Consider the following 26737-nt stretch of genomic DNA (forward strand, 5'->3'; position numbering starts at 1 on the left):
TGCAAGTCTATTGAAATGAGGTGGCCGTTTCAGAGGCATAACATGGCAGATAGTTCAGATAGTAGAGTGGCACACGGCAGCCGGCTCTCTGGATCACAATCTTTTAATTTCCCTCCTCTCTGTCTGTGTATATGTGTGTGTGTTTGTGAGCATCACATGCTGGGAACAATGGTCCATTTGGTGACTGTTTGTAGAACCTGGCAGAAGGGATTGCTATATGACTGAAGATGCACGTCCAGATGGAGCGGAATAGGGCATTGGTGCAGTCATATATATATATATATATATATATATATATATATATATATATATATATATATATATATATATATATATATATATATATATATAACCATCACTGCCAGACACATGCAAAAATATTGATTGTATTTAAAGTTTCAAGAGAAATTAGGATCATTTGCACATCCAATTACTTGAGTGAGGACACTGAGGATGAATATTAGGTCACTTTATGTGCTGATTGCAGAGTCTGATACTGGTATGACCGCATTTGTGGTCATACATTTCGAGGGTCTCTGCCAGCAGCCATCGCTCGTTTCATTTTCCAAAACTCCACGAGCTCTTTCACTAATCAGGCCCTTCTCTGTTGGGAAATACCATGGTAACGGCGCTGGCAAGAGCTGACCCCAGCTATCGCAACAGACACATACACACAAAGCACAAACACACACTGCTAGAGTTCCCCACCAGAGCTGGGCGATTGACATATCCCCCCATGGCCTCGGGGCCTCACCAGTCAGAACTGAGCAGTAATCAAAGCAAACACACAGGTCGAACTTTATTATCAAGCACTCGATAGCAGCTGCAGGAAGAGCCACAGGCCCTCCGATATACAGTATACAGGAAAGAGTTGCAAAATCAAAAACGACTTTTCGGGCTGCAGATACTTCGCAGCTTCCCTTGGGCCTGGAAGCTCTTCACGGTTGACTCAAAGATGATATTTTTGCCTTTGGATGTTAAGTTTCTGGACTTTTGTGGTGCCGGTGTCGAGAACTGAAGCTGATGACCTGACGGAGGACTTCTCTCAGGTAGGATTCATCTCATTCCCCCTCCTGCGTCCTCTACTTTAAAACTGTTTGTCATAAAATAAGCTGTCTGAGTCCACATATTGCAGGGTTCACAATAATGCTTTTGGCTCAATAGACTGCTGCAGACCATGAAAATAAATATATTAATCAATATGAGTTTAATAACTGGAGGGAACTCGTTGGAAGTAATTGCTGAAAGAGACAAAACTTTTCTGCTACTGAAAGGCATAATAAAAAATGGCATCTTATGAGTCTCTGCTATCAAAAAAACAGCAGGGTTTACTTTGAATTGAAATGGATGACATCCTCAAAGGGAATCTGGGATGTGTTTGGTATTATTGGTTTGCTTTTGAAGCAAATTCACCTAGACAACTATATGAAAGTACATTTTCGATCATTTTCACAGAGTTACACCCGATTGAAGTTGATTACTTTTAACACAGCGTGGGACATTAACTCATTCCACAGCGGGAGGGAATATTTTTGAGCAATGTTGATTATAGTAAACATCACAGTCACTGTTTCAAATTTATCAGACTTTCCAGTACATTGCACTTTCTTTGTGTTTTGAATCATCTGTGTCCACTGTGTATATACAGTACTTTGCCAATGCGTCTTTTCATCAACATCATCAAAGGTTATAAGGCATAAAAGATGCATCTGTTAAATGATGCAGAGGCTTTTTAATCATGAGAAATTGCAATTAGACATGAATATACATTTGAATACTTTGAAATAAACAGTGAACACAATGAGTCAGGCAGAAAAACACACATAAAATTAAGCACAGCAGGCTTTTTGAATCAGTCTAACATGGTTTATGATTAAGTATGCAGGAGAGTAACACAATGAAACGCTCAGCGGGATCCTGCTGTTTCGCAGCTCATCTGTGGGCGAAAATGAGCAGCGAAATTTCCTTGATCTTCGTTCTTTCAGGAAATGTATCACCAAACGGTTCTCAAGCAAAGGCATATAGTGATTAGGACAATTTCTGGGTCAATCAATATTTGTAATCATGATCAGCTTCCTCCAAATGAACTTGCTCACCATGTGATGTCATCCAGACACGAGATGAGGGATTATTCCATAGGCAATGAACAGCTTAATAACTTTTAATAAAAACTTGACTCAGCAGACAACGCCCACTCGTGTGTGAGCAGTATAAACTTTGAATCCTGCTTTTGTGGACAGCACATAGTAGAACCTTTGTGGTATTTTAACTGAATTGCCAGAAGAAAAATGTTAGGTGGTTAGGTTTAGGCACAAAACCACAAAGATCATGTTTTGGCTCAAAATACCTGGTTTTGGGGTCACAGTCTTGGTTGGAAAAGCAGTGATATCCCAAAAAAAAAAAAGAGAGAAACGCTTTTCAGGCCTCAATCCTGGCTTGAAAATCAGTGATATCTTGGTTAAAAAAACAATCCCTTTCAGGCCACAATCTCAGCACAAAAAGCAGCAATATCTCAGTAAAAAACAGTCGCTTTTCAGGTGACGCTCCCCACAAGTTTCAGGCTACAATCACTGTGTTTCCAGCTGGGATTGTGGCCAGAAAAGCAGTTGTTTTTGCCAAGATATTGCTGCTTTTCTAGCTGTGATATCTTGGTAAAAACAACCACCCATCAGGCCACAATCCCCGCTGGAAAAGCAGCAATGTCTTGGTAAAAAACAACCATGTTTCCGGCCACGTTCACGGCTAGAAAAGCAGTGATATCATGAAAAAAACAACCATGTTTCAGGCCACAATCACGGCTAGAAAAGCAGTGATATCATGGTAAAAAAACAACTGCTTTTCAAGCCACAATCGCAGCTGGCAAAGCAGTGATATCTTAGCAAAAAACAACCACTTTTCAGGCCACAATCCCAGCTGGAAAAACAGCAATATCTAGGTAAAAAACAACTGCTTTTCAAGCCACAATCGTAGCTGGAAAATCAGTGATATCTTAGCAAAAAACAACCACTTTTCAGGCCACAATCCCAGCTGGAAAAACAGCAATATCTAGGTAAAAAACAACTGCTTTTCAAGCCACAATCGTAGCTGGAAAATCAGTGATATCTTAGCAAAAAACAACCACTTTTCAGGCCACAATCCCAGCTGGAAAAACAGCAATATCTAGGTAAAAAACAACTGCTTTTCAAGCCACAATCACAGCTGGCAAAGCAGTGATATCTTGCTAAGAAAACAACTGCTTTTCAGGCCACAATCCTGTCTGCAAAAGTAGCAATATCTTGGTAAAAAATAGCCTCTTTTCAGACCACAATCCCAGCTGGAAAAACAGCGATATCTAGGTTAAAAAAAACTGCTTTTTAAGCCACAATCGTAGCTCAAAAATCAGTGATATCTTGCTAAGAAAACAATTGCTTTTCAAGCCACAATCATAGCTGGAAAATCAGTGACTTGAGGCCTATGAAATGTGTAAATGTAACATATTCGTGGTTTGCAGAAACTTAACAATGCCAACATTTTCCTCTGGCCACCAGGCTGGGTATTTTCATCATGGTTTTTCCTTTCTTTTGGTATAGTGGTGACTCACCAGGAACTTTACTGTGGTGGACTGGAGAGAAAGGAAAGTAGGAGGTGTGTCAGTAATGATTAAGATGCACAGTCTAGTGTTCTCCAGGATGACCTGGATTGTGCCACCTACCTACTTATATCAGGCCAGTGGTGCTTGCTATGTGTTATTTTTGTGGCTTGAGTTGGCATAGACCACCTTTAATCAGAACCTTTAATGTGTGTAATTATACATTGTTGCCCAAGTTAATAAAGGGGCTGTAAAAGACCATAAAAATGCCTCGACATCAGTAAATTGAAGTAGTATTCCCTTCTACTGTAACACTGTTGTCCATATATAATTGGTATAACGCCTTTGCAAAAACAGTTCTCCCTCTTTTCACAGCTGTTTTACACATTCAGTGTCCACACATTGTCCTCAATCTGTTGAGCCAAGAATCAAATTCAGCACGTGAGGCTCAGCCGGACAGGAACAGAGACTCTAATTCATCACTATTACAGGCCGTGAGGACCGAGTGACTTACTGACCCCACCGGTCTGTAGTGGTCCCACCATGGGGAAGACCGGGCAGAGTACAGTGGACTTAAACTCCCCAACAGAGGTCAAACAAGCAGTACCCTTTGAGGAGCTGGATCCTGTGGCGCCCCCTGCAGATGACAAGAAGAACGAAAAAGAGCTGCCTGACAGGGGAAGCTGGAAGGGAAAGTTTGACTTTCTGCTATCATGTGTGGGATACGCCATCGGCCTGGGAAATGTCTGGAGGTTTCCTTATCTGTGTGGCAAGAATGGCGGAGGTAAGTGCTGTCGTGAGACTGATAGGACCAAAAGGCCTGCAAAGCCACTGTAGTTATAAATACAGATGTTAGAAAACCACTACAAGAGTGAAGTAATTGGAAAAAATAACAACTAACAAATAAGGGATAAGAAACAGGCAAATTTAGCATCAGCAAAAAAATCTAGGATTTGGTTTAATTCCCATTTCTAAACAGGTTAATGTTAGGAAAGAGGTCAAAGGTAAGATTAAGGTGAGATGTCAAGGACAACTGAATATTTCCTAAGTTAAGGTAAGAAAAAATCACCTGGAAAGGAGAAATCAAAACCTTCACATGCACTCTTAAGTGGGATTTATAGATGTGCAGCGGACCCTATGCCATAGCCTATGCATGTCGCCTACGCCATTGTGAGCATTTATACTTGTGCAGTACTGTGTCGGCGGTGGAGGATTCTGTGAAGCGCTGGAAAGTTTAGTTGATTAAACATGGCTTAATAGCAACAGTTTCAAACACAAGTACACAAATCAGCTTCACTAAAACTTGCAGCATTCACAGACAAACACTTGTCTTTATCTGGACACATTTTCCCCACAAATACAACATGCTAATGTTATTAGCACAAGCCTATTACATTTTACATTGTATAAATTAGCCTAGTGGCTAACAATCTTTTCCTCTACTCATATGAAGCCAGGGACAACAGCAACATTTAACAAAGGTAACGTTACAAAATTTGGCTCCATTTCAGCTCACAAAGTTCACAGACAAAACAACTGTTTAAAATTAAATAGGTTTTCTAAACGAATACAACATGCTAATGTTATTAGCACAAGCCTATGGCATTTTACATTGTATAAATTAGCCTAGCGACTAGCGCAGATTTCCTCTGCTCCAGGGGCGATTCTAGGATCAGAGGTTTAGGGGTGCTGCCCAGCCAGGCAAGATAAATTTTACTGTTTTGTACATTTTAACTCAATTTCATTCCCACATTTGTGAAAGAAAAGCACAACACTTTTTGGGAAAGTCTGTGACTAAACCATCAAATCTGATAAAGGTTATTTAAATGCTGAGCCACAGCAAAAGAGGAATGGATTGTAATCATAAAAGAAACATATCGTAACCCTAATTTCTGGGGGAGGATAACTCATTTTGATACAGCAGCTCCTCAGCGTACACATAAACAGTATGTATGTTTCTGGAGTAAACCAGCCCCCTACAGTGAGTACCAAAAATACCAAAAATGGACCTTGGACGTATTTTTTGGACTTTTATTTGAAATGCAATGCACAACATGTAACATTAACACATTAACAGTAATTGACTTTTTCAATGTTTGTCTCTGCCTTTTTCCTTCTTGTCTGTATTATATAATACAAATACATAAATAAAAATACACTTCAAAAAAGAAAAGTGCTTGAAAACTACAAATAATAAATACACACAATGGGAGTTATAATGTTAATGGGCATCCAGTCAGTTAGCTAGTCAGTAGCACCTTGGCTTTAATCAAGGGCGTAGGTTTGATTTTCACATTTCCGTCTGTCTCTCTTCCTGCCTCTCCTCCTCCATCTCCTCCAGTCTTTCTACTTGTCGTCTGACAAAAAATATATTGATGCAAGATGTGAACAGTGGGACAATCTGAGATGCAACAGTCATAGATTTTGACTGTTGTAGCCTGAGGAAAACATACTGTATGTTTTACAGTTGTGTAATTCATTAAACAACATCTGAATGTATAGGGTAAAGAACAGCCATAATGTAAACACAAGTTAGTCAGCTTCATCATGTTAAACATAAATAAAATAAATCAACAAAAATGTAAATGCTCCAAAATCCTTGTAATACAACTGTGTGCAAAACGTTCCACTTACACCCAATATCTATTACATAAATATGACTCAGTGTTCTTACTGGGTGTTTTTACTGGGAGCAGTGGAGCTCTATTCTCCTAAGTCTCTCCTTCACACACCATGGATGCTGAAGACTGTAACTGAAGGAGCTATTATTTATAGTGTTTACACTTTATTTATTCAGACTGTTTATATCATGTCATCTTACTACAAACATTAATGTGAACTGTGTCATCACTGCATGACATCTATGATTGCTGATGGAGCATGTGAAGTGGAATTTCATGTTCTCTGGCATATAATGTTGATCTAATAGTTGCCAAACTTAGCTCAGCTAGTATTAGCTCGTTAGCATCTCATTATCTAGCAAAGAGTTGCCAAGGAATGCCATTCAGTTAGCCTAACATCAACAGGTGTTTGTTTAGCTTATTTACTGAACCAACCGACTCACCGTTCATACTCGGCGCTCCGCTGTGGAGCTGGGGAGGACCAATCACACATTACCAAAATAACGGTAGAGCCAATCGATGAGCAATACAAGGTTAGAGGCGGGATGTATGGTAGACACCAACGATTGTTAACCCTTTGTGTACCATATTGAGCGGACGCCGACAGCCAGTGTTTATATTGGTAGGGACAATACAGAAGGGGCTGAATATTGGTAGGTATGTGTCCCTACCATCCCTACCCAATCCTAAGCCTATGGCTTTAATATTAACACATGCACATGACACAACAGCTAGCTTCTCTCATTCCAATTCAAACAGAGGACAGTGGTACTGACCACCTGTAATGTTTCCTAGCTAGAAAAAATGTCAGCTAACTCCTACCTAACAACATAAACAGTGACCTACGATTAAATGCAGCAAAAATGAGGACTGGTAATGATAATAATGTGTTGGTATTGAGTGGTAGAAGTTAAGAAATGTGCCACATATCCTGGTTTAAGCCAGGTACTTAGACCACTACTACTATATCAGCCACTCTGGAAGGCAGCGCATTGCTCTGTGCAGATCGGTGCAGATAGAGCGCTCAGAGCCCGAGTCGGGGAAAGGTGGGAGGGATGGGGTGGATCAAACCACCGAGGTGCACATCATACAACGGCATCAGTTCAATGCAGAAATATAAATTCCGCATTACTCAATTTTAATCATATATTTTAATGTGAGTTAGATTATTACACTGGAGGACATACTGTAGGACACTGGGAACACAGGGGCTTAACACCAAATTCCGGGCCCTTTGCATAAGCAGTCTCTGTGGGCCCCCCACCCTTCGCCTCTTGAACCATGTCTCTCTTGCGCACAGATTGATTACTGAACAGGCCTGCTGGGCAAAGGTTCAAGGGCCCAAGAGGGGCCTGTCAGAGGGACCCCTGGCCTTCACTTGCAAAATATCAAATGTCAAATTAACGTGTACCAACGGGGAAGAGACTCAAAATGACCACAAAGACACACAAAGTGACAAAAAGCACCCTTAGTACTCAGCTGACATGGTGCTGTGGTGGTGACAATTGTCATCTCATCCATGAACACCTTTCTGGGTGGTAAGCATTGCCCCCCTAAAGCCTCTCGCCCCCTACGACAGTCCTAGATGCCCTGTTGATAACCACTGCCATGGTAAAAACTAACTGTGAAATCACGCTCTGTGCCACGATGCCTATCTTGAACTGCTTCACGCTGTAAACTCTGCAGTGATGATACATATCTGAACGTCCTGAAAATATTCCCCCACCGGCCCCTCGTCTACGTCTGGTTTTTTGAAGTACTATAATGCTTTCCGCAGTCGCCTGGGTGGAACAGAATGCAAGTCTTCCCCTCTTGACCTGCTCTCACAAACCCCAAACCGTTTAACGCCATACTCATAAATTAAATCTCCCAGCTTCTCCTCTTCCTCCTCAGCTGTCTCCCCCTCCAGTGCATCTATCACATCTCAATTAGGACTTGATCATATGCCTCTCTCACTAGCCCGAGGCCAATTCACTTTTAATTGACTTGTTAAGAAGTGCTGATCAATGGTTATTCACTTAATCATAAAACTAATGGATGAACGTGTCTCGTAGGTTATCTGACAGACGTTGCCCTTTAAGAATACAGTTTATAAGAACCAGGTCCTCAGCAGCACATTAACATTTACTGAAACTTTTTTAATCAGCTGTAAAAGTTTCTGTAACTTTTCTGTATGTTCTCTGGAAGATGTCTGCCGTCTGCATGCATATTTTAAACAAGACTGTCTTCTGGCGTTTCTCATAAAATCATAATAATATAATAATAATAAAATAGATCTTCAGGCAGGAGCTGGTTTAACAAATTAAAGAAAGGAATATGTCATTCTTATCACAATATTACGGCAATATTTCATTTATATCTCCGTCCAAATTAAAGAAAAGGAAGCTTAATTTGTTTAAACTGAATGTTTAGGTTTCACACAGTCTGGTTTTTATTATAATGTTTTCATTATCTCAGTCTAAGTTATATCATTATGATGAAATGCATTATGGGTATTACTCTAATATGTTTATGATACTGCTGATAGCTGAAAACCATCTGTCTGCACTCTAGCAATCTTTAAATGTATTTAATTCATTCCAAATATATGTACCAGATGTGGGACCAAGTCATTGTTTGCAAGCTACATGTGAGTCTCAAGTCTTTGCACTCAAGTCCCAAGTCAAGGCAGGCAAGTCCCAAGTCAAGTCCCATGTCCTAAGTTTTCAGTTTAGGACTTGGGACTTGACTAAAAGTCCTTCTAATTACTATGTACAAGAGGTTGGACCGAGTTGTTGTTTGCAAGCTACATGTGAGTCTCAAGTCTTTGCACTCAAGTCCCAAGTCAAGGCAGGCAAGTCCCAAGTCAAGTCCCAAGCCCTAATCTCAAAGTTTAGGACTTGGGACTTTACTTAAAGTCCTTCGTATTACTATGTACCAGAGGTGGGACCAAGTCATTGTTTTGCAAGTCATAATTAAGTATCAGGTCTGTGCACTCAAGTCCAAAATTTTGACTAATCCCTAACAAGTCATAATCACCAAACCACCACCACCATAGTCACCAAATTTGTGACTCAAATCTGACTTAAGTCCAAGTCATGTGACTTGAGCCCACACCCCTGCTGAGAACATGATCTTACCAAACATTTTTTGTTATCTCCTTTGTGATCTATCAGGAGCCTTTCTGATCCCGTACTTTATGACCCTGGTGTTTGCTGGGATTCCTCTCTTCTTCCTGGAGACGTCTCTGGGACAGTTCACCTCAGTGGGAGGGCTTGGGGTGTGGAAGCTCATTCCTATGATGAAAGGTAAGATGTGGATATAAATCAGGTTGTTATATAGTTTAGATTTACACATAACATTTGAGCTGCTCACATGATCGTCCTCAGTGGTTGTAGATAAGCATTCTGAGCATCCTAACAGGACAATATGTCACCATGGAGATGCACTTAAGATTTGATTTATTAGCACTGACTCTGTTTTGGTGACCGACCCTCTTGAATGGCCTCTTTTCCAAAACACTCTTTACTCCACTTGACTTTTTTTGCACAGTATTTTCACTTGACATCATGCTCTTTCCCCGTGCTGCTGCACTTGTTACAAAAACAACAAGGGCACGAAGCTGTCGAAGACGTGCAGAAACACAGAGGAACTTTTTTAACAACTTTTTTTTTTTTTTTTAAATTTAAGGATCTTGCAGCCAGTTCTTGGTGGTAGCAATTATTCCTTTGCCTTCAAGCTCAAAGAGCTGGAGTGAAGCACATTTTATCTCCTGCCAGCACAGACAGCAACAGTGATAGTGAGCGTGCTGCTGTGCCAACTGATACTCAAAGCCAAGGGCAAGTAAACATTAGAAATAGAAAAATAACAATGATGAGGATGATGAAGACTATGACTAACACGCTGAGTCACGCCGTTTGTTTTTTTTTCTCTGGGATGAGAAATCTGCTCTGCTGTAGTTTGGCCCTCACACATTATCCTACACTTTACATGTTAGCATGTAGCTGACCTGTAACACACTGTACTGTAACATTGCTGACGTCTGTGCCTCTTCTGCCTCCAGGTGTTGGTTTAGCTGCAGTGGTTCTGTCCTTCTGGCTCAACATCTACTACATTATCATCATCGCCTGGGCTCTCTACTACTTATTCAACTCCTTTGGTTCGGTACGTTGCATAATCAATCATCACAGAGCAAACCTTAAATTAAAAACTTGTATATTTTAAGTATTTACAGTTGAAATTATTATTAAAAGTAGAGCAATTGCAAATTCACCTGCAACAATTTTGTTTCAAACTACAAGTTGTAAATATGATAGTAAATTGAACACTGTTTGGGAATTTGTTACTATTTTCTGACATTTTTCAGATTCACTGATAATAAAAATAACTGACCCTTCACTAAGTCCCGCCCCCAGACGCAGACTGGCCAATCATAACGTAGCATCGGGCCGGCTCAGACCAGGGTCTGACAACAACACAGCTGTGCTCCATTGACTCTAATGCAGTCGTTTCAGATTTCCTTTATTTTCAGACTGGTTGTGTGGATTTGGAGCTAAATGTTGTGCCTGGGGCACGTTGTGTATTAATGATACTTGTTACCTGGCGAGGTTGGAAAAAGATATAAGTTTCTTCCCTGTTCCAAAACCAAAATCAGACCCTGAAAAGTGTAGGGTTAGCTAGCTAGCTACTGAAGATATAGCCTACTGAATGTATACACATGCTGCTTTTGCTTTTTAATGATTGTAACAGTGAAAAACGACAGACCCTGCTGTACAGGAACCAGTGAAGAGAAGCAGGGAAACTTTGCTGATATTGAACCAGCTGTGTGTCATTACAGTGTGTGCAGAAGAATGTTGTTTGACTTCCCAAACACCGTTCATCTGCACACACTGCGATGCCACACAGCTGGTTCAATATCAGCAGAGTTTCCCTTTATATTAATTGTCTTCTGTGGCGATCAGCAGTGATGTGGTGATTCACTTTTACACTGTGATCTGTAGCAGATAGTTCGGCTTTAGCTTCTAACTATCTTTGTCTTTTTAACCTGTTGTTGCTGCTGAGTCAGTTTGACATCCTGGATATATCCTTCAAACACAGACTGTAGACCCCTCTGTCTGCTTCTCTCTGGAATCACTCTTTCATTTTTCCATAAAAATGTGATGCTATTTCTTCAGGGAGTGCAGTTAGTTACAGTGTGGGCTCCATGCTTACTCTGACAGCTTGTTGGATCCATCACAAAGGGGCGGGGCTTAGGGAAAGGTCAATTAAATGAACATTTAGTCTTAGTTCGGAGAAAGAGAGAAACTTGTTTTGGTGTATGATTGTATTTTTAAGGACAACAGGAATATAACTAGGCCAGAGCTATCAAACTAGTAATCAGACACACTTTGACATGTGTTGTCGCCATAATAGTTATTAGCTTTTGTACGCATCCAGTTACCAGGACAAATGATTCCATGTCCTTTCTACTCGTTTTATTTCTATGGGTCAAATTAAAGCTGTAAAGCATTTTGTGTTTTGGTTTTCTGGCCTGCAATTTTCCTGTTTTGGTTGACTTCCATGGCTCTCATCAGCACTGTTTCCAGCAGCAAGTCATTGTCATAAAGTCACAGTACACGACCCGCCCAGCATCACACAGCGGCTGGAAATAACAACTAGCTGGTGAAAAATTGCTCAGCATTTAGCAGCCAGAGAGCCAAATATTTAAAGTAGTTGGGGGAGACTGAAATAGAGCTAAAGGGAGACTAAATATGGGACTGACATTCATTAAGTGAATACAAACATGAATGCGAACGTTGCTGGATGTATATAAAGGCCTACTGACATGTCAGTGTTGTGTTTACAGCTTGTTTCTGCTGCCCCCACGTGGACCAGCAATTACGTATAAAAACATTCTGCAGCTTCAGTGTCAAACAGATGACAGGCATGAACAAAATTCCCCCTGATTACTGCCAGCCTCTCACCGCCTAATGTACATCAAGAAGAAATACTTGGGTCATGTTTATCACCTCCACAGTGCCTGTCTGTCTCTGTCTCGGCTGTTCCCCACTCTGCTTTTGTATTTCTCTGCATGAGCACTCAGCTCAAAGCAGCCCGGAGGAGGAAATTTAAAGACTGCACAGACATTGTGGGTGAGGTTTTCTTTGGTGGGAAAAATTGGGGAATGAGAAGCGGGGATTAAAATATACTGTTCAGTGTTTTTATCTGGTTGGATCATTAAAACGGGAGACTGCAGAGAGTCAGAGAGATACATCATTGAAATATCTAATCTTTTTCATGCATGTGTTTCGTGTGCAGGAGCTGCCATGGCAAAGCTGTGATAACCCCTGGAACACCGATAAGTGTTTTTGCAACTACAGTCTGACGGACACCACCAACCTGACCAGTGCTGTCACCGAGTTCTGGGAGTAAGATTCCTGTCATACAGTATGAGTGTTTGTGTGCGAGAATATGTTGAAGCTATTTCTGGAAGCTCCTATCAGTGTCTGAATTCAGTGTGTGTTTATGTGTTCCTGTAGGCGCAACATGCACCAGTTGTCTAGTGGTCTGGAGGAGCCAGGAGAGGTTCGCTGGCCTTTAGTGGGCACCCTGGCGCTAGCCTGGGTCCTCGTCTATTTCTCAATCTGGAAAGGTGTGGAGTGGACAGGGAAGGTCAGACTCAGTGTTTCAGTTTTACCTTTCTTCTTTCACTCTTTAAACTTACAGTACCCTCTCTGGCCGCGGTCTACTTATCTGAGCTGCCTTCTTTTAATTTGTATTTACCAAGTTTTAATCATGCAGACAGGACACAGTGTGGCTTAGGAGGTAGAGCTGATGTTGCTATTAGCAGAGTCCATTCTTGGTTGGTGGAGCCGATCAAAGAGAAAAAATGATTCAGAGAAAACATGAGCATGAATTAAGATACAAAAAAATGGTGGTGCCCAGCTGATGAAGCCTAGCCTAAAGGGAACTAAGTCGTACTAGTTGTGTTTTTTTATTTTGCTAATAAAAAAAAAATTCAAATATTAAAAAGGAACTATGCCCATTTTCAAAATTCATGCATGTTATTCCTGTGGTCTACGTCCAAAAATATTAGTAAACATAGACAACTCTCCCCCAAATCCAAAAACTAGAGTGCTTAAACTCAAATTTGCAGTGTCATAGGGTATAAAGTCTGGAGCTGCTCCATAGACAATTAGTTTGAAAAGATGTTAGAGATGACACTGAGAGCACCCAGGGGAATATCTTTTTGGATGCACTGAGCTGCAATTGCCACGCCACTCCCTGAGAGCCTCCTTGCAGGTTGGAGACACAGAATCATGGTAACCCATGCCAACCCCAGCCCTACCGGCATCACATCTGTGTGAGTAATGTTACTTCGTCTATTGGATGGATTGCCATGAAATTTGGTACAAACATTCATGTTGCCCTCAGGACAAATGGTAATAAATTCAACCCCTTAACCTTGTCATCGATCGCCATCATCTGTTAAATCTGTCCAGTAACTGCAGAGCTAATGACATTCCCATCAGCCTTGTTGTTTCATTGACGAGTAGTTAGTTAGTGGAGGTTTGTTTGTCAGTCTTTTGGTCCATTTGTCCAAAGCTGACACAAGTAATTAGCTTTTAGTGGGCATGTTTTGTCATTCAGGACAGAAAATACAGCCCAGTTTGACAGTTTACACGTCAGTGGTTACTGCCCTGTCTGCTTTGTTTTCCATTTTTTGATTGTCAGTGTGTTAATAAAAAAACACACTGACATCACATGAGTTCACAGCTTAGTTGGATAGTTTTCATTATTGCTCGGGTGATTGATTGATCCTAGAAAATAGTACAAAACAGGGGATTCATCCATTGATCCCAAAATTCAGAAATAAATCCATTTAAGTCTTGTCCTCTCTCCTGATTTCCTGTTTTTACAGTGTCACATTATGAGTTCAAAACGCGGAAGTGGATGCCACCCAGTTGAAGTCACTAGACATGATTTTTGGTTGAATTTAAATTGTGATGTTGGGTGACCACATTCAGTGTCAGGACGTCTAATGCCAACATTAGTTTATCGTAGAATACTGACATTTAGTCTTGAGGTGCGGAGAACAAAACCCAACCTCTGCAAATCGTCATAAAGATAACATTCACACAACGTGAAATTCTAACGTCACTTCAGTCAGGAACATTTTAGTCAAAGAAAACTTTATTTCCGTTTGCAGTATTATATTTGGCAGTATGGCTCTGTTCTGGGGCCTCTGCCCTTCCTCAGTCCTATGCAGAAAGCCTCTTCCATGTGCCTATGTGGAAAGTCTAAGGCGGAGAGAGCACACATCCCTGCCCTTCCATGCGCCTACATGGAAAGCCTAAGGCAGGGAGAGCAGCAGCAAAGACCCCCCTGGAACAGAACAGAGCAGCATCAATGACAAACAGAAATGACCTTAATAAGTCAGACACAGCATGAAAAGGAGGAGCTGGGGTGGAGGCAGGTTGCAAAGCAGCTTGCAGAGGAAGCAGCAACAGTAGGCAGGTCAGAGCAGTTTAAATAGGGTGCCGATTAACATCTGTCCAACATTAGAGTCCAATGTCTTTCTGATGTCACATTGACGCCTGGTGCCAGCTCCACAAAGTCAAACAACAACCAAAACCTATTTGAATTAATATTTTTTATTTGACAAAGATATGTTTTAGTGTTTATTTATTCCTCTCAGATGTTGACAGATTGTTTACATGTGCTCTCATTCTGCTGTCCACTTCTCATCTCCCTCTCAGTGTTTCACAAATGGTTTCAAAATGAATAATTTAATCCCAAACTGCAGGATGATTTAGAGGTGATAGCAGGAGTTAGAAAAAAGAAAAAAAAATATTACTCTGCCTCCTGCCTGGGATTTTTAAATTACAGCAAGTCCAAGCGATATATGTGAGCAGAACACATTTACACATTCACTGCCAGTGGATAATTGGATTTTAATGTGTGGCATCTGAGTGCAGTGAGAAAAATTAATTCCCCCAAGGCCCCGGCCTTGACGGACATTACCAATTAAGCATAATGATTATGCTACAGGCTCCAGCAACGTCTTTGGCAAAAAGAAGCTATGGAAATACTTTAGTAGATGAGAATTTTTATACTCTGTGTACTGTGAAAACAAGGGATTTTGCATCTCCTGTTGACTTTTAATTATTAAAGACAAAAATACTTAGAGGTGTTTACACTTGTGATTAACTTTAAAACTAAATCCAAACCCCAACTCAACACAGACTTTCTTACACTTTTAGTTCTGTATAATTCAAATATGGATTTTTGGCTTTGAAGGAATAATCAATGTTAATTTGAATACCTGAAAAGAAGTCGTTCTGTCTTTCTCTTTCTCTCAGGTGGTGTATTTCTCAGCCACCTACCCCTACGTCATGCTGTTCATCCTGTTCTTCCGTGGCGTCACTCTGCCTGGAGCCATAGATGGCATCCGCTTCTACATCACTCCAGACTTCAATAAGCTCACTCGGTCTGAGGTAGTTTGCACACAATTGGATCACGCAAACATGTTTATAGACGAGCAGGCGTGAATGTGAGCACGTACGTGTCTCTGACAGGTGTGGCTGGATGCAGCAACTCAGATCTTCTTTTCCTACGGGCTGGGCCTGGGCTCGCTCATTGCACTGGGGAGCTACAACACGTACCACAATGATGTATACAAGTAGGAACATTCAGCTGTATTCATCCTGATAGCTGATATCATAAGTTTTATCATTTCAACTTTTAATTGTGTTGCTTTCTCTTCAGGGACTCCATCATAGTGTGCTGCATCAACTCCTGCACCAGCATGTTTGCTGGCTTTGTCATCTTCTCCATTGTAGGCTTCATGTCCTATATCACCAAGAAACCTGTCCAGGAGTTGGCAGCATCAGGTACAGCACTGTTTTGACTTTACTGGCAGTGCAAAACAACACAGGACTTTAATTCAGAGTTTTATTTAATTTTATAAATCAATACCCAATGACAAAAACAAACAAACATCAGATGCTTGTCTAGGTCAGGTTGCTCTCTGGGAATGTACCCACTAAAGCATTACCATTGTTTCTTAATCATGTCATTTTTCCACTTCAATCATCCCAACATCTTTTCACATGCAACAATCCCCATCAATTGTTCCCTACACATTTTCAGTGTAGGAGTTTGATCGTACCCATAGCTCATGAGCTGTGAGTCATGAGCTCTGGGTAATGTCCGAAAGAATGAGATTGCGCATACAAGTGCCTCAAATGAGTTTTCTCAGAAGGGTGGCTGGGCTCAGCCTTAGGGATAGGGTAAGGAGCTTGGACATCTGGAGGGAGCTCGGAGGAGAGCTGCTGCTCCTTCGTGTCGAAAGGGGTCAGTTGAGGTGGTTCATCTGATCAGGATGCCTCCTTTTAGAGGTGTTGCGGGTACATCCAGCTGGTAGGAGGCTCGGGGTAGACCCAGAAGGATGGATTACATATCTCATCTGGCCTGGGAACACCTTGGGTAGAGGGATGTCTGAAATATTTTGCTCAGCCTGCTGCCTCCATGACCCTGCTTCAGATAAGCGGTTAAAAATGGATGTATGGAGTTTGAGCATCTTTCCAGCAACTTAGAATCAACTGGGTCTTTGAGCAAGTTGTTGATACTCAAGATGCAAATTTACTTAACTGCAGCATTACAGTTTAGTCCCTAAGGAGACACAGCTTTGGCTATCTGGGCAGTTTGCATTTCTAACCATTTACCCAAATATTACAGAACGTTCCTCCATGAGGGAGACACCATGGGAGATTTCCATGGTGTACAGCAAAGGACTTACAATCTTTTTCTTGGAGGCAGTTACAAAATATCAATACACTGAATGGCAATTGTTGAAAAAAATGCAAGCACTAGCATTTAATAAAAGGATTTGATTTTAATGAAAATCTCGAGGATTATAACCTCAAACAAATACAAAACAAACAATTTAAACAAAGTTTTCAGTTTTACAAATTAAAAGTATTGATGCACTTCGAATCACCACATTTTTTGTCCTCTTCTGTCTTGATGATAATACTACAAATTATTCCATACCCTTTTAAAGGCATATAATTATAGTAATCTTTTCCCATCCTTGCAGTACTTTAACAAATAAAAACCCACCAATATCCAAACCAACAAAGTAAAAAGCATGGTGCTGTTTGTGTCAGGCTTCTTGTGTTTTCTACATATGTCCATGCTTATGAATTTCAGAGGAACAATGTTATTATATAAATCATTTGTAATTCTAATGTTGTGTCCTCTGTGTGACATTTAGGTCCAGGTCTGGCATTTTTAGCGTATCCTCAGGCCGTCACCCAGCTGCCCATGTCATCTCTGTGGGCCATCCTCTTCTTCTCCATGCTCATGATGCTGGGCCTGGACAGTCAGGTACAAACAACACACTTACTAAGAAGTCTATGCCATTACTTTAGAAATACCACAACGTACCACTACGTACGATAGACAGTTATTATAATAACACCACTGAGTTAGCTATGGTTGTCCTACAGTGAAATTATAGTCATACTATAGCACAGTATTTCTATAGTGTTGATGTATCACCACTCTCAACCCAGGGTAACCCAGGTAAATATTTACTATAGAAATACGAAGGATACACTATAGTATTACTATTAAAAACAATACTGTAATTCTATACATTCGCTATAACACTATAGTGTTATTACAGGAATGTTCTACAGTGTGCTCAGAAAATACATTGCTAAGTCCCGCCCCCAGACACAGACTGGCCAATCATAACGTAGCATCGGGCCGGCTCAGACCAGGGTCCGACAACAACACAGCTGTGCTCCATTGACTCTAATGCAGTCGTTTCAGATTTCCTTCATTTTCAGGCTGGTTGTGTGGATTCGGAGCTAAATGTTGTGCCTGGGGCACGTCGTGTATTAATGATACTCGTTACCTGGAGAGTTTGGAAAAAGATATACATTTCTTCCCTGTTCCAAAACCAAAATCAGACCCTGAAAAGTGTAGGGTTAGCTAGCTAGCTACTGAAGATATAGCCTACTGAATGTATACACATGCTGCTTTTGCTTTTTAATGATTATAACAGTGAAACAAAGGCTGACCCTGCTGTACAGGAACCAGTGAAGAGAAGCAGGGAAACTTTGCTGATATTCAATTAGCTCTGTGTCATCGCAGTGTGTGCAGATGAACATTGTTTGACTTCCCCTGGAGATCCCTGCTTGTCCAGAGAAAAACTATAGTAATACCATAGCTGGTGAAAAATACTGTAGAACACTACAAACTCATCACAGGACACTATACAATTCTTACAGTAAACTTTAGTTATACTATAGTTTATTTTCATGAGGGAACAAGCAGGAGCAAGTGTTGTACAGAAGCAAGTATACTAGCATAACATACCTGAATCTCTAACTGAACTGCCAGTTGTATTGTATTGTGGATAATATAGGCGGCATGCCTTTTAACAATGTCATGTCTTAGTTCTGCACAGTGGAAGGCTTCATCACAGCTCTGATGGACGAATATCCCCTACAGCTGAGGAAGAGGAAGAAGATCTTCATCCTCATTGTCTGTTTCATCTCCTTCATCATTGGCTTCTCCAACATCACACAGGTATAGCTGCGTACATCTGTGTGTATTGATTGCCTTTAGTCCATGTTGACTCTTCAGTATGAAAAATGGTTTGGTCCAGTATTAAATCACGGCTGCTAACTTGTACTGCAGAGTGTGTGAATGTTTAGCTAAGTATTATAAGACAGCAGGTGTCTTAAAACCCAATACACACACTGTAGTGAACATTTTTCTGACACTAGGGAAAACAGCCCCCTCCTGCATTATACATAATGACAAAACGATCTCACAACAACCTGCGGTGTACATTCATCATGCATTTTTTATTCAATAAAGAGAGGGATATTAATATTCAGCCTTTAAAGCAGATATGTGTGTGTGTGTGTGTGTGTGTGTGTGTGTGTGTGTGTGTGCGCTTAAATCTCCCAGGGTGGCCTGTACGTGTTCAAGTTGTTTGATTACTACTCCGCCAGTGGGATGTGTCTCCTCTTCCTCGTCTTCTTCGAAACTGTTTCCATATCCTGGTTTTATGGTAGGACATCTATTTTTATGCAGTCCAAAGCAAACACTGTGGAGTGAAATCAAATGTAACCACAGCTGAGACAGAGCTGAACAGAAAGGACTTTATTGTGCCAAGTCACCGAGTGAATCAAGCATGTCGATTTCCTATACACACTGTAGCTGTCCAACAGGAAATTACATCTATCTGCTCCACTTTCTGTGATAAGACTCTCCGTCCAATCAGCTTTCCCTCTCTTTCACCCCATGAGGCTTTGTTCTTGTACTTATTATCTTCACATTAACACACACATACTTCCTCTTTGTCCTCTTCCCTTTATGCCACAGGAGCTGAAAGGTTTTATAAGAACATTGAGGACATGATTGGCTATAGGCCATGTGGCTGGTGGAAGCTCTGCTGGATGTTCTTCACTCCGCTGATTTGCCTGGTATGCTGGGAATGATTATCGATTTAACCCAAGTAATGTGCATTTTTCAAAGTCAAACTCTAACATATGCTTCCTTTTCCCTCATGGAAAACTGTCAAGCTGCAGCAGGTGTCAATAGGTAGAGAATTGATGACATTGCTGAATTGGTTTCCCCTGCCATGTGGTGATTTGTACTCTACTCTCAGGTCCTCAGGGAAATTACGGCAGTGCTTTTATCTTCTGTGGTGGTAAAGGAAGTGTAATGTTAAAGGACACTATATAAATGGAAAATAAAGTCTCTTCTGCCAAAATGAACAAGTACAGCTTTGACGTATGGTTAAAACTTGGCTCCATTTGATTGAAAAGTTTTTCACTACCACTTTGGCCAAGACTGAAATATCTCTCCCACAACCCAAAAATTTGGTACGCACATTTATATCCCTATCATCAGGTTAAAATTCTAAATTGCCCAGTATGGAAAAGCCAATACCAAAAAACCCAGCTGTGCTTTGTGTTTCGTGCTAATTAGCAACTGTGAGCTGTTAGCTGATGCATACACTAAACTAAGATTACATTAGCACAATAGCATTGTTATTGTGAGCATGTTAGCATGCTGACATTAGCATTTATCTCAAAGCCCCTCTGTGTGTGTACAATCTCATCATCAGCTGCTAGTGGTAGCGTATCTATGTTCCCAGGGTTCTACTTTCCCAGGCTCCTATATTCCTAAGCTCCTCTGTTCCCTGAGTCCTAAGTTCCCAAGGTCCCAAGTTCTTAAGACCCAGTGTTCCCAGGGTCCCATGGTCATATGTTCACAGTATCCTTAGTTCTCAAGACCCTCAGTTACCAGGATCCTAAGTTTCTATGTTGCCAGGGTTCGACAGGGTCCTAAGTTCCCAAGGGCCTATATTTCCAGGATCCTAAGTTTCTATGTTGCCAGGGTTCGACAGGGTCCTAAGTTCCCAAGGGCCTATATTTCCAGGATCCTTAGTTCCTGAGGTCCTATGTTACCAGGGCCCTACGTTGCCAAGGTTATATGTTCCTAGGGTTCTACTTTCCCAGGGTCTAAGTTCCCAAGGTCATATGTTCACAGTATCCTTAGTTCTCAAGACCCTCCATTCCCAGGGTCCTAAGTTTCTATGTTCCCAAGGCCCTATGTTCCTAGGGTTCGACTTTTCCAGGGTTCTAAGTTCCCAAGGGCCTATATTTCCAGGATCCTTAGTTCCTGAGGTCCTATGTTACCAGGGCCCTACATTGCCAAGGTTCTATGTTCCTAGGGTTCGACTTTCCCAGGGTCCTAAGTTTCTATGTTCCCAAGGCCTTATGTTCCTAGGGTTCGACTTTCCCAGGGTCCTAAGTTCCCAAGGGCCTATATTTCCAGGATCCTTAGTTCCTAAGGTCCTGTTACCAGGGTCCTACATTGCCAAGGTCCTATGTTCCTAGGGTTCGACTTTCCCACGGTCCTAAGTTTCTATGTTCCCAAGGCCTTATGTTCCTAGGGTTCGACTTTCCTAGGGTCCTAAGTTCCCAAGGGCCTATATTTCCAGGATCCTTAGTTCCTAAGGTCCTGTTACCAGGGTCCTACGTTGCCAAGGTCCTATGTTCCTAGGGTTCGACTTTCCCACGGTCCTAAGTTTCTATGTTCCCAAGGCCTTATGTTCCTAGGGTTCGACTTTCCTAGGGTCCTAAGTTCCCAAGGGCCTATATTTCCAGGATCCTTAGTTCCTAAGGTCCTGTTACCAGGGTCCTACGTTGCCAAGGTCCTATGTTCCTAGGGTTCGACTTTCCCACGGTCCTAAGTTTCTATGTTCCCAAGGCTCTATGTTCCTAGGGTTCAACTTTCCCAGGGTCCTAAGTTCCCAAGGTCATATGTTCACAGTATCCTTAGTTCTCAAGACCCTCCATTCCCAGGGTCCTAAGTTTCTATGTTTCCAAGGCCTTATGTTCCTAGGATTCGACTTTCCCAGGGTCCTAAGTTCCCAAGGGCCTATATTTCCAGGATCCTTAGTTCCTGAGGTCCTATGTTACCAGGGCCCTATGTTGCCAAGGTCCTATGTTCCTAGGGTTCGACTTTCCCACGGTCCTAAGTTTCTATGTTCCCAAGGCCCTATGTTCCTAGGGTTTGACTTTCCCACGGTCCTAAGTTTCTATGTTCCCAAGGCCTTATGTTCCTAGGGTTCGACTTTCCCAGGGTCCTAAGTTTCTATGTTCCCAAGGCCCTATGTTCCTAGGGTTCGACCTTCCCAGGGTCCTAAGTTTCTATGTTCCCAAGGCCTTATGTTCCTAGGGTTTGACTTTCCCAGGGTCCTAAGTTTCTATGTTCCCAAGGCCTTATGTTCCTAGGGTTCGACTTTCCCAGGGTCCTAAGTTCCCAAGGGTCTATATTTCCAGGATCCTTAGGTCCTAAGGTCCTGTTACCAGGGTCCTACGTTGCCAAGGTCCTATGTTCCCAGGGTCCCCGTTCAGCAATCTATTTAACACACATTAACCCTTCTATTGGGTTCATGGCACTTTCTTGTCACTCTCTGTCCCCTGAAATACCTTTGATTTACTCTTCATATCAATAAATAAGATGTATCAGGTGAGGAACCATCAAGAGATCAAAATGTAAGATTAAAATTGATGTCTAAGGTTGCATGTGAAGATTTTGGACCTCCTTTGCAGATCATTTTTTCTAACCGTAACCTGTTATGCCGTGGTAATAACCAATAATTACAACCTGACCTTTTACCACTTTCCTAATCTTAAACTGTTGAGAAATGGGAAATAAACCACACCCACGCCTCTTTTCTAACCCATAGTTACCCTTCTTTCTTTTATTCCTTAATTGGTTAGTTGTTAGTTTCATTTCATTAATTCTTATGATAGTTTCCATATATCTCCTAACATAAAGAGCAAGTGTAATCAAAGAGCTGTGCCCACACAATTTCATCTCAGAGTCATAATTTTAGCCCTCTAATCCTACCCGTGTCATATTATGTGAAAATAGAGCTGGGGTACATCTTTTTCAGGCTCCCATGTGTGCTATAGCAGGGGATTATAGGACCCTGGGAACATATAATCCTTGGAGAGCACAGAACTAGGGGACACAGGACTGTGGGAACATACCTGCTGGCTGCCACTAGCATGACTGTAGACTCATTTAGACACCACGGACACCAAAGATTACACAGATGAAATAACATAATTGTATATTGCAGGGGGTGTTTACCTTCAGTGCCATTGAGATGACCCCTCTGACCTTGGGAAAGTATGTGTACCCGCTGTGGGGTCAAGTGATTGGCTGGTTCATGGCTTTGTCTTCCATGATACTGATCCCAGGATATATCATCTACATGTTTTGCATCACCAAGGGCAGCATCAAACAGGTACAAAACTTTAATATATCTCACTGTTTTCTATATTTTTATTGTCCCTACAGTTAAGGAGTTACATAAGGTACTGCTGTGTGGAACTGGTACAAACTGGGGGAAACCAGAAGTAAACTAAATAAAAGGTACAGATGATAGCAGAGAAGTACAATGCAGGAATGCAGGAGGTATTTAGACTGCAGGAAAGAGTAGCAAAAGTGAGTCTGGCTCAGTGCCAACATCATTATCCTGGTTTAAGGTACACTCTTAGAAATAAAGGTCTGAACTAGATTCATAAAGGTTTCTTTGGCTTGTACCTTGGGTTCTACCATAACCCCATCATAAGGGGTTATACCTATAACCATCTGTGAAAGGATATGCCCAGAACCCCTTATGAGAGGTTTTACAGAGAACCCTTCTATGGTGAGATAGTTCAACCCAGAGCCTTCTCTGGAGGTTGTATTCAGAACCTTTCTACCTTCAAAAGCCTAATTTCTGCTTGGGTGCATGACACTTTTGAAGAGTGTCGCTCAACACTGTTTTGTCGAGCAATATGATTGGTAGTGTTACCACTGTCACCAGGGAGACAGTAGTTTTAAATCAACACTGACTCTGACGTGCATTCAGCATTTCTGTCCACAGAAGCTGCCATCGGTCAGCAGCAGCTCCTGCGGAGCTTATAGGACAGAGACCAGCCCATTATACATGTATGGAACAGCCATACTGACTTCACCATGGTTTTAGTCTAACAGGTTAGCCTAGGGGAGGGGTAAAAATGGCTCTTTTGATAGGAATGGTTGCCAACCCCTGGCCTTGGACCAAGGGAAGTACACCCAGCAGCCCTGGAATTTCACAGATCATGTGGTACTGGGTGGCATGAAATGATGGTAAAAATATCTATGGTTGAACACAAGTAACAATAACTGATAAAGAGGATTTCAAGTATGTTTGAAACATGGGTAAACATTTGAATATTCGAGGGTGAGGATCTTTTAACACCCATGCTTTCAACAATCCTTGAAGAACTCCTTCCTCCAGAAAGGGTTCTTTGGATGAAAAAAGTTTTGTATGATAGCCCTGGGACAACAACTTTCTCAGGAGCATATGTTTTGAAGGTGAATACAGCATGTTGCGGTTTATTTTAGTGTTTGACCTTTTTAAATTTTCAGTGTCTTGTTCCAGACATTAAGTTTACTCTGCTTTTCCTTGGGTTAAGGACAAGCAGTCCAGCTAAAAGCTTATTTTGTTCACTTTTAAGACTATTAATTTGTACATTTTGGTCCACCTAACTTACCTCATCTAGACTCACCTTCAAGAAAAACCATTTAGCATTTAACACCAATGTGAGACTGATGTGACTGTCTTTACTTGACCAGCGTTGGCGAAAGATGACAACTTCCCGGGAGGATGAAAAGCCATCGGGGCATGAAGAATTTACACACACAGGGAGCGTGGGCGATGCTTCTGTCTAGCCAGGATTGTTCAGGTTGAAGTAATTCCTCTGTCTGCCAGGACTTGTAGTCAAAAATTTGACAATTTTTAAGATGGAGACTTGTACAGCATTTTACTATGTTTCCTTTCATTTAAAATTGTGTGAAAATCAGGATAAGAAGACAATGACGCTCTTTTGATAAATTTAGAGGATAGATTCCCTTGTGCAGTAAAAGGCCGAGCCCTTACCGCAAATTGAATGCTACACTGTCGATCAACATTGAACCCTTGTATATACATCATTAATGTATGACTGTAAATCTTCCCATTTGGACATTGTCTCTACTACTCAACAAAATCACTGTCGTTGTCTGTGAGCTTACCATAAATGTCTTGAATGTTGTTGTACAGACGCGTTTAAAAAATCTGGTAAAACTTGATTCTAGTTGGAAACTGTCTATTTGCTTGTGGTAGCTTAAAGACCCAACCAACCAGCCACTGTGATGTTTTCGTCCAGCAATAAATATGTGGGCCGCTTATATATGTCATCTTTGCTGATTCTGCAAAAATGTAAAAATTAAGAAAATATTTGTGACTTTATTGTGATGAAAGTTGTACAGGCCAATTCTCAGTTAACACCTCTTAAATGATGTTGTATAATCTCAAGTATTAGCCTTCATGGAGGCTTGTTTGATTAAAATATTAGGAAATTGTAAATATAATTGTGTCACTATGTTATGTATTTTTTTTTTTTTTAAAGAGGCGATTCATTTAAAATAAAGTACAATAAAACATTCTGTTTTGTCAGTTTAGGCAATATGTCAAATGGCGTATGTGATGGATTGGCCTGGACTTTACTCCACCTCTACATGACAATAAACAAAAACAAGACAAACATCACATAGTAACTCCAGTCATTTGTTTAACACTTTAGTCCCTGCACTGTTAAAAGGTTGCCCTGATGTTAGCATGTAGCATGTTCTTTCTTTCCTACTTGTTTTTTGATTACTGAGCTGTCTATGTAAGTCACCAAATCCAACTATATATCATCTTAACAACTGTCTTGTTGTCTTAAACACAACTTTATTTCTAACTATGTAACCAACTCCCAGCAAGTGTTAGCTAGGTAGATAAAATTTCCACCTAGCGGGGTTAGTTTTAAGGCAGTGTACCATCATGAGCTGATGTCAGCTTGTCTCAAAAGCAGGAGTAAGTTTTTTTTACTCACAGGGGTTATAAAACCACTGGCTGAATGTAATTATATTGATCATCTTGTTAAAATGCAATCTTCTGCTGGGATATCTCGGGTCCTGGCATTCATATGGATACCACTTTACATGCTCCATCCACCCAAACACCACTCCAAAACAAGTGTTCCCCCTAATGACAATGGTACTTCCCAGTGGCAGTGGCCCCCAGCAGGAAAATGTACCATGTTGCACCATAGCAACTGATCAGGAATGGCTCAAGGAATGTGACAGAGAGCTCAAGGCATTGACTTGGCCTCCAAATTCCCCAGATCCCAATCAGATAGAGCATTTGTGGGACATTCTGGTACCCTAGATCCATGGTAGGGCCTTCTTGGATTGGAACTCTCCTCATGTATCATGCCTCGTCTTACTTCCTACTTTTCCTTTGTTTCCCACCTGTTTTCATACACTCCTGCTTTGCATCAGTCTCGTTAGTCCTTCCCTGTTCCAGAGTGATCCCTGCACACCTGTCTTCTATCAGTCTTGTTTGCTCCAACCTTGTGTTACCTACCACACCCTTGTTGTCTTCATTGTCAATCAATCCCTGTGTTTCCCTCCTATTGCCTGTGTCCGCCCACTCCAGCTGTGTCTCGTTCTTGTGATTAGTTCTCTGTGTATATGTGTCTTTGCCTTTGTCAGTTTGTCTGTATTCATGGTCTTTTTTCCCCTGCCTGTGTTGATCTCTCATGTTCATCCCTTTATTCTTCATGCCATCCTGGTTTGTTCTCAGTGTAGAGGCCGTTTACACGTACACGGTGATTTTGATAAATGGAGACATCTTCCTTCGTTTGTGCCCTTCGTTTACACGCAAACGGAGATTTCTCCTCTGAAAACGAGTCTTTCTAAAAACTCCGGCCAGAGTGGAGATTTTGGAAAACTCCGGTTGCACGTTTGCATGTAAACTGAGATAAACGGAGATAAACGGAGTTATAGGCAGCCGACGTCACAGTATGCAACGGAACTTGCGCCTGTGTCAAAAGTGCGACCTATGTTGCTATGGTGACAATGGATACATGGAAGGCTTGAGCCTCTCGTTACACTGCCACCTACAGGTTTGGCATGCTCTTGTGTA

General features: G+C 41.4%; 1 protein-coding gene across 2 annotated transcripts; it reads left to right on the top strand.

Annotated features, from left to right (window-relative positions):
- Positions 1 to 406: 406 nt before the first annotated feature.
- Positions 407 to 26223, top strand: slc6a1l (solute carrier family 6 member 1, like). Of its 2 annotated transcripts, XM_078165491.1 has the most exons (16): positions 407 to 1049; positions 3570 to 3624; positions 3944 to 4352; positions 9345 to 9476; positions 10232 to 10332; positions 12466 to 12575; positions 12687 to 12819; positions 15510 to 15644; positions 15726 to 15829; positions 15916 to 16040; positions 17426 to 17538; positions 18619 to 18750; positions 19138 to 19240; positions 19555 to 19655; positions 22835 to 23002; positions 24361 to 26223. In XM_078165491.1, exons 3-16 carry the CDS (start codon positions 4112 to 4114, stop codon positions 24454 to 24456), a joined length of 1794 nt encoding a protein of 597 aa, XP_078021617.1. In that variant the 5' UTR covers positions 407 to 1049; positions 3570 to 3624; positions 3944 to 4111; the 3' UTR covers positions 24457 to 26223. The 2 variants fall into 2 exon arrangements, with proteins under 2 accessions (XP_078021617.1, XP_033470899.1); XM_033615008.2 differs by lacking the exon at positions 3570 to 3624.
- Positions 26224 to 26737: the final 514 nt, after the last annotated feature.

The sequence above is a fragment of the Epinephelus lanceolatus genome, chromosome 23 (assembly GCF_041903045.1).
Source record: "Epinephelus lanceolatus isolate andai-2023 chromosome 23, ASM4190304v1, whole genome shotgun sequence".
NCBI classification, from domain to species: Eukaryota; Metazoa; Chordata; class Actinopteri; order Perciformes; family Serranidae; genus Epinephelus; species Epinephelus lanceolatus.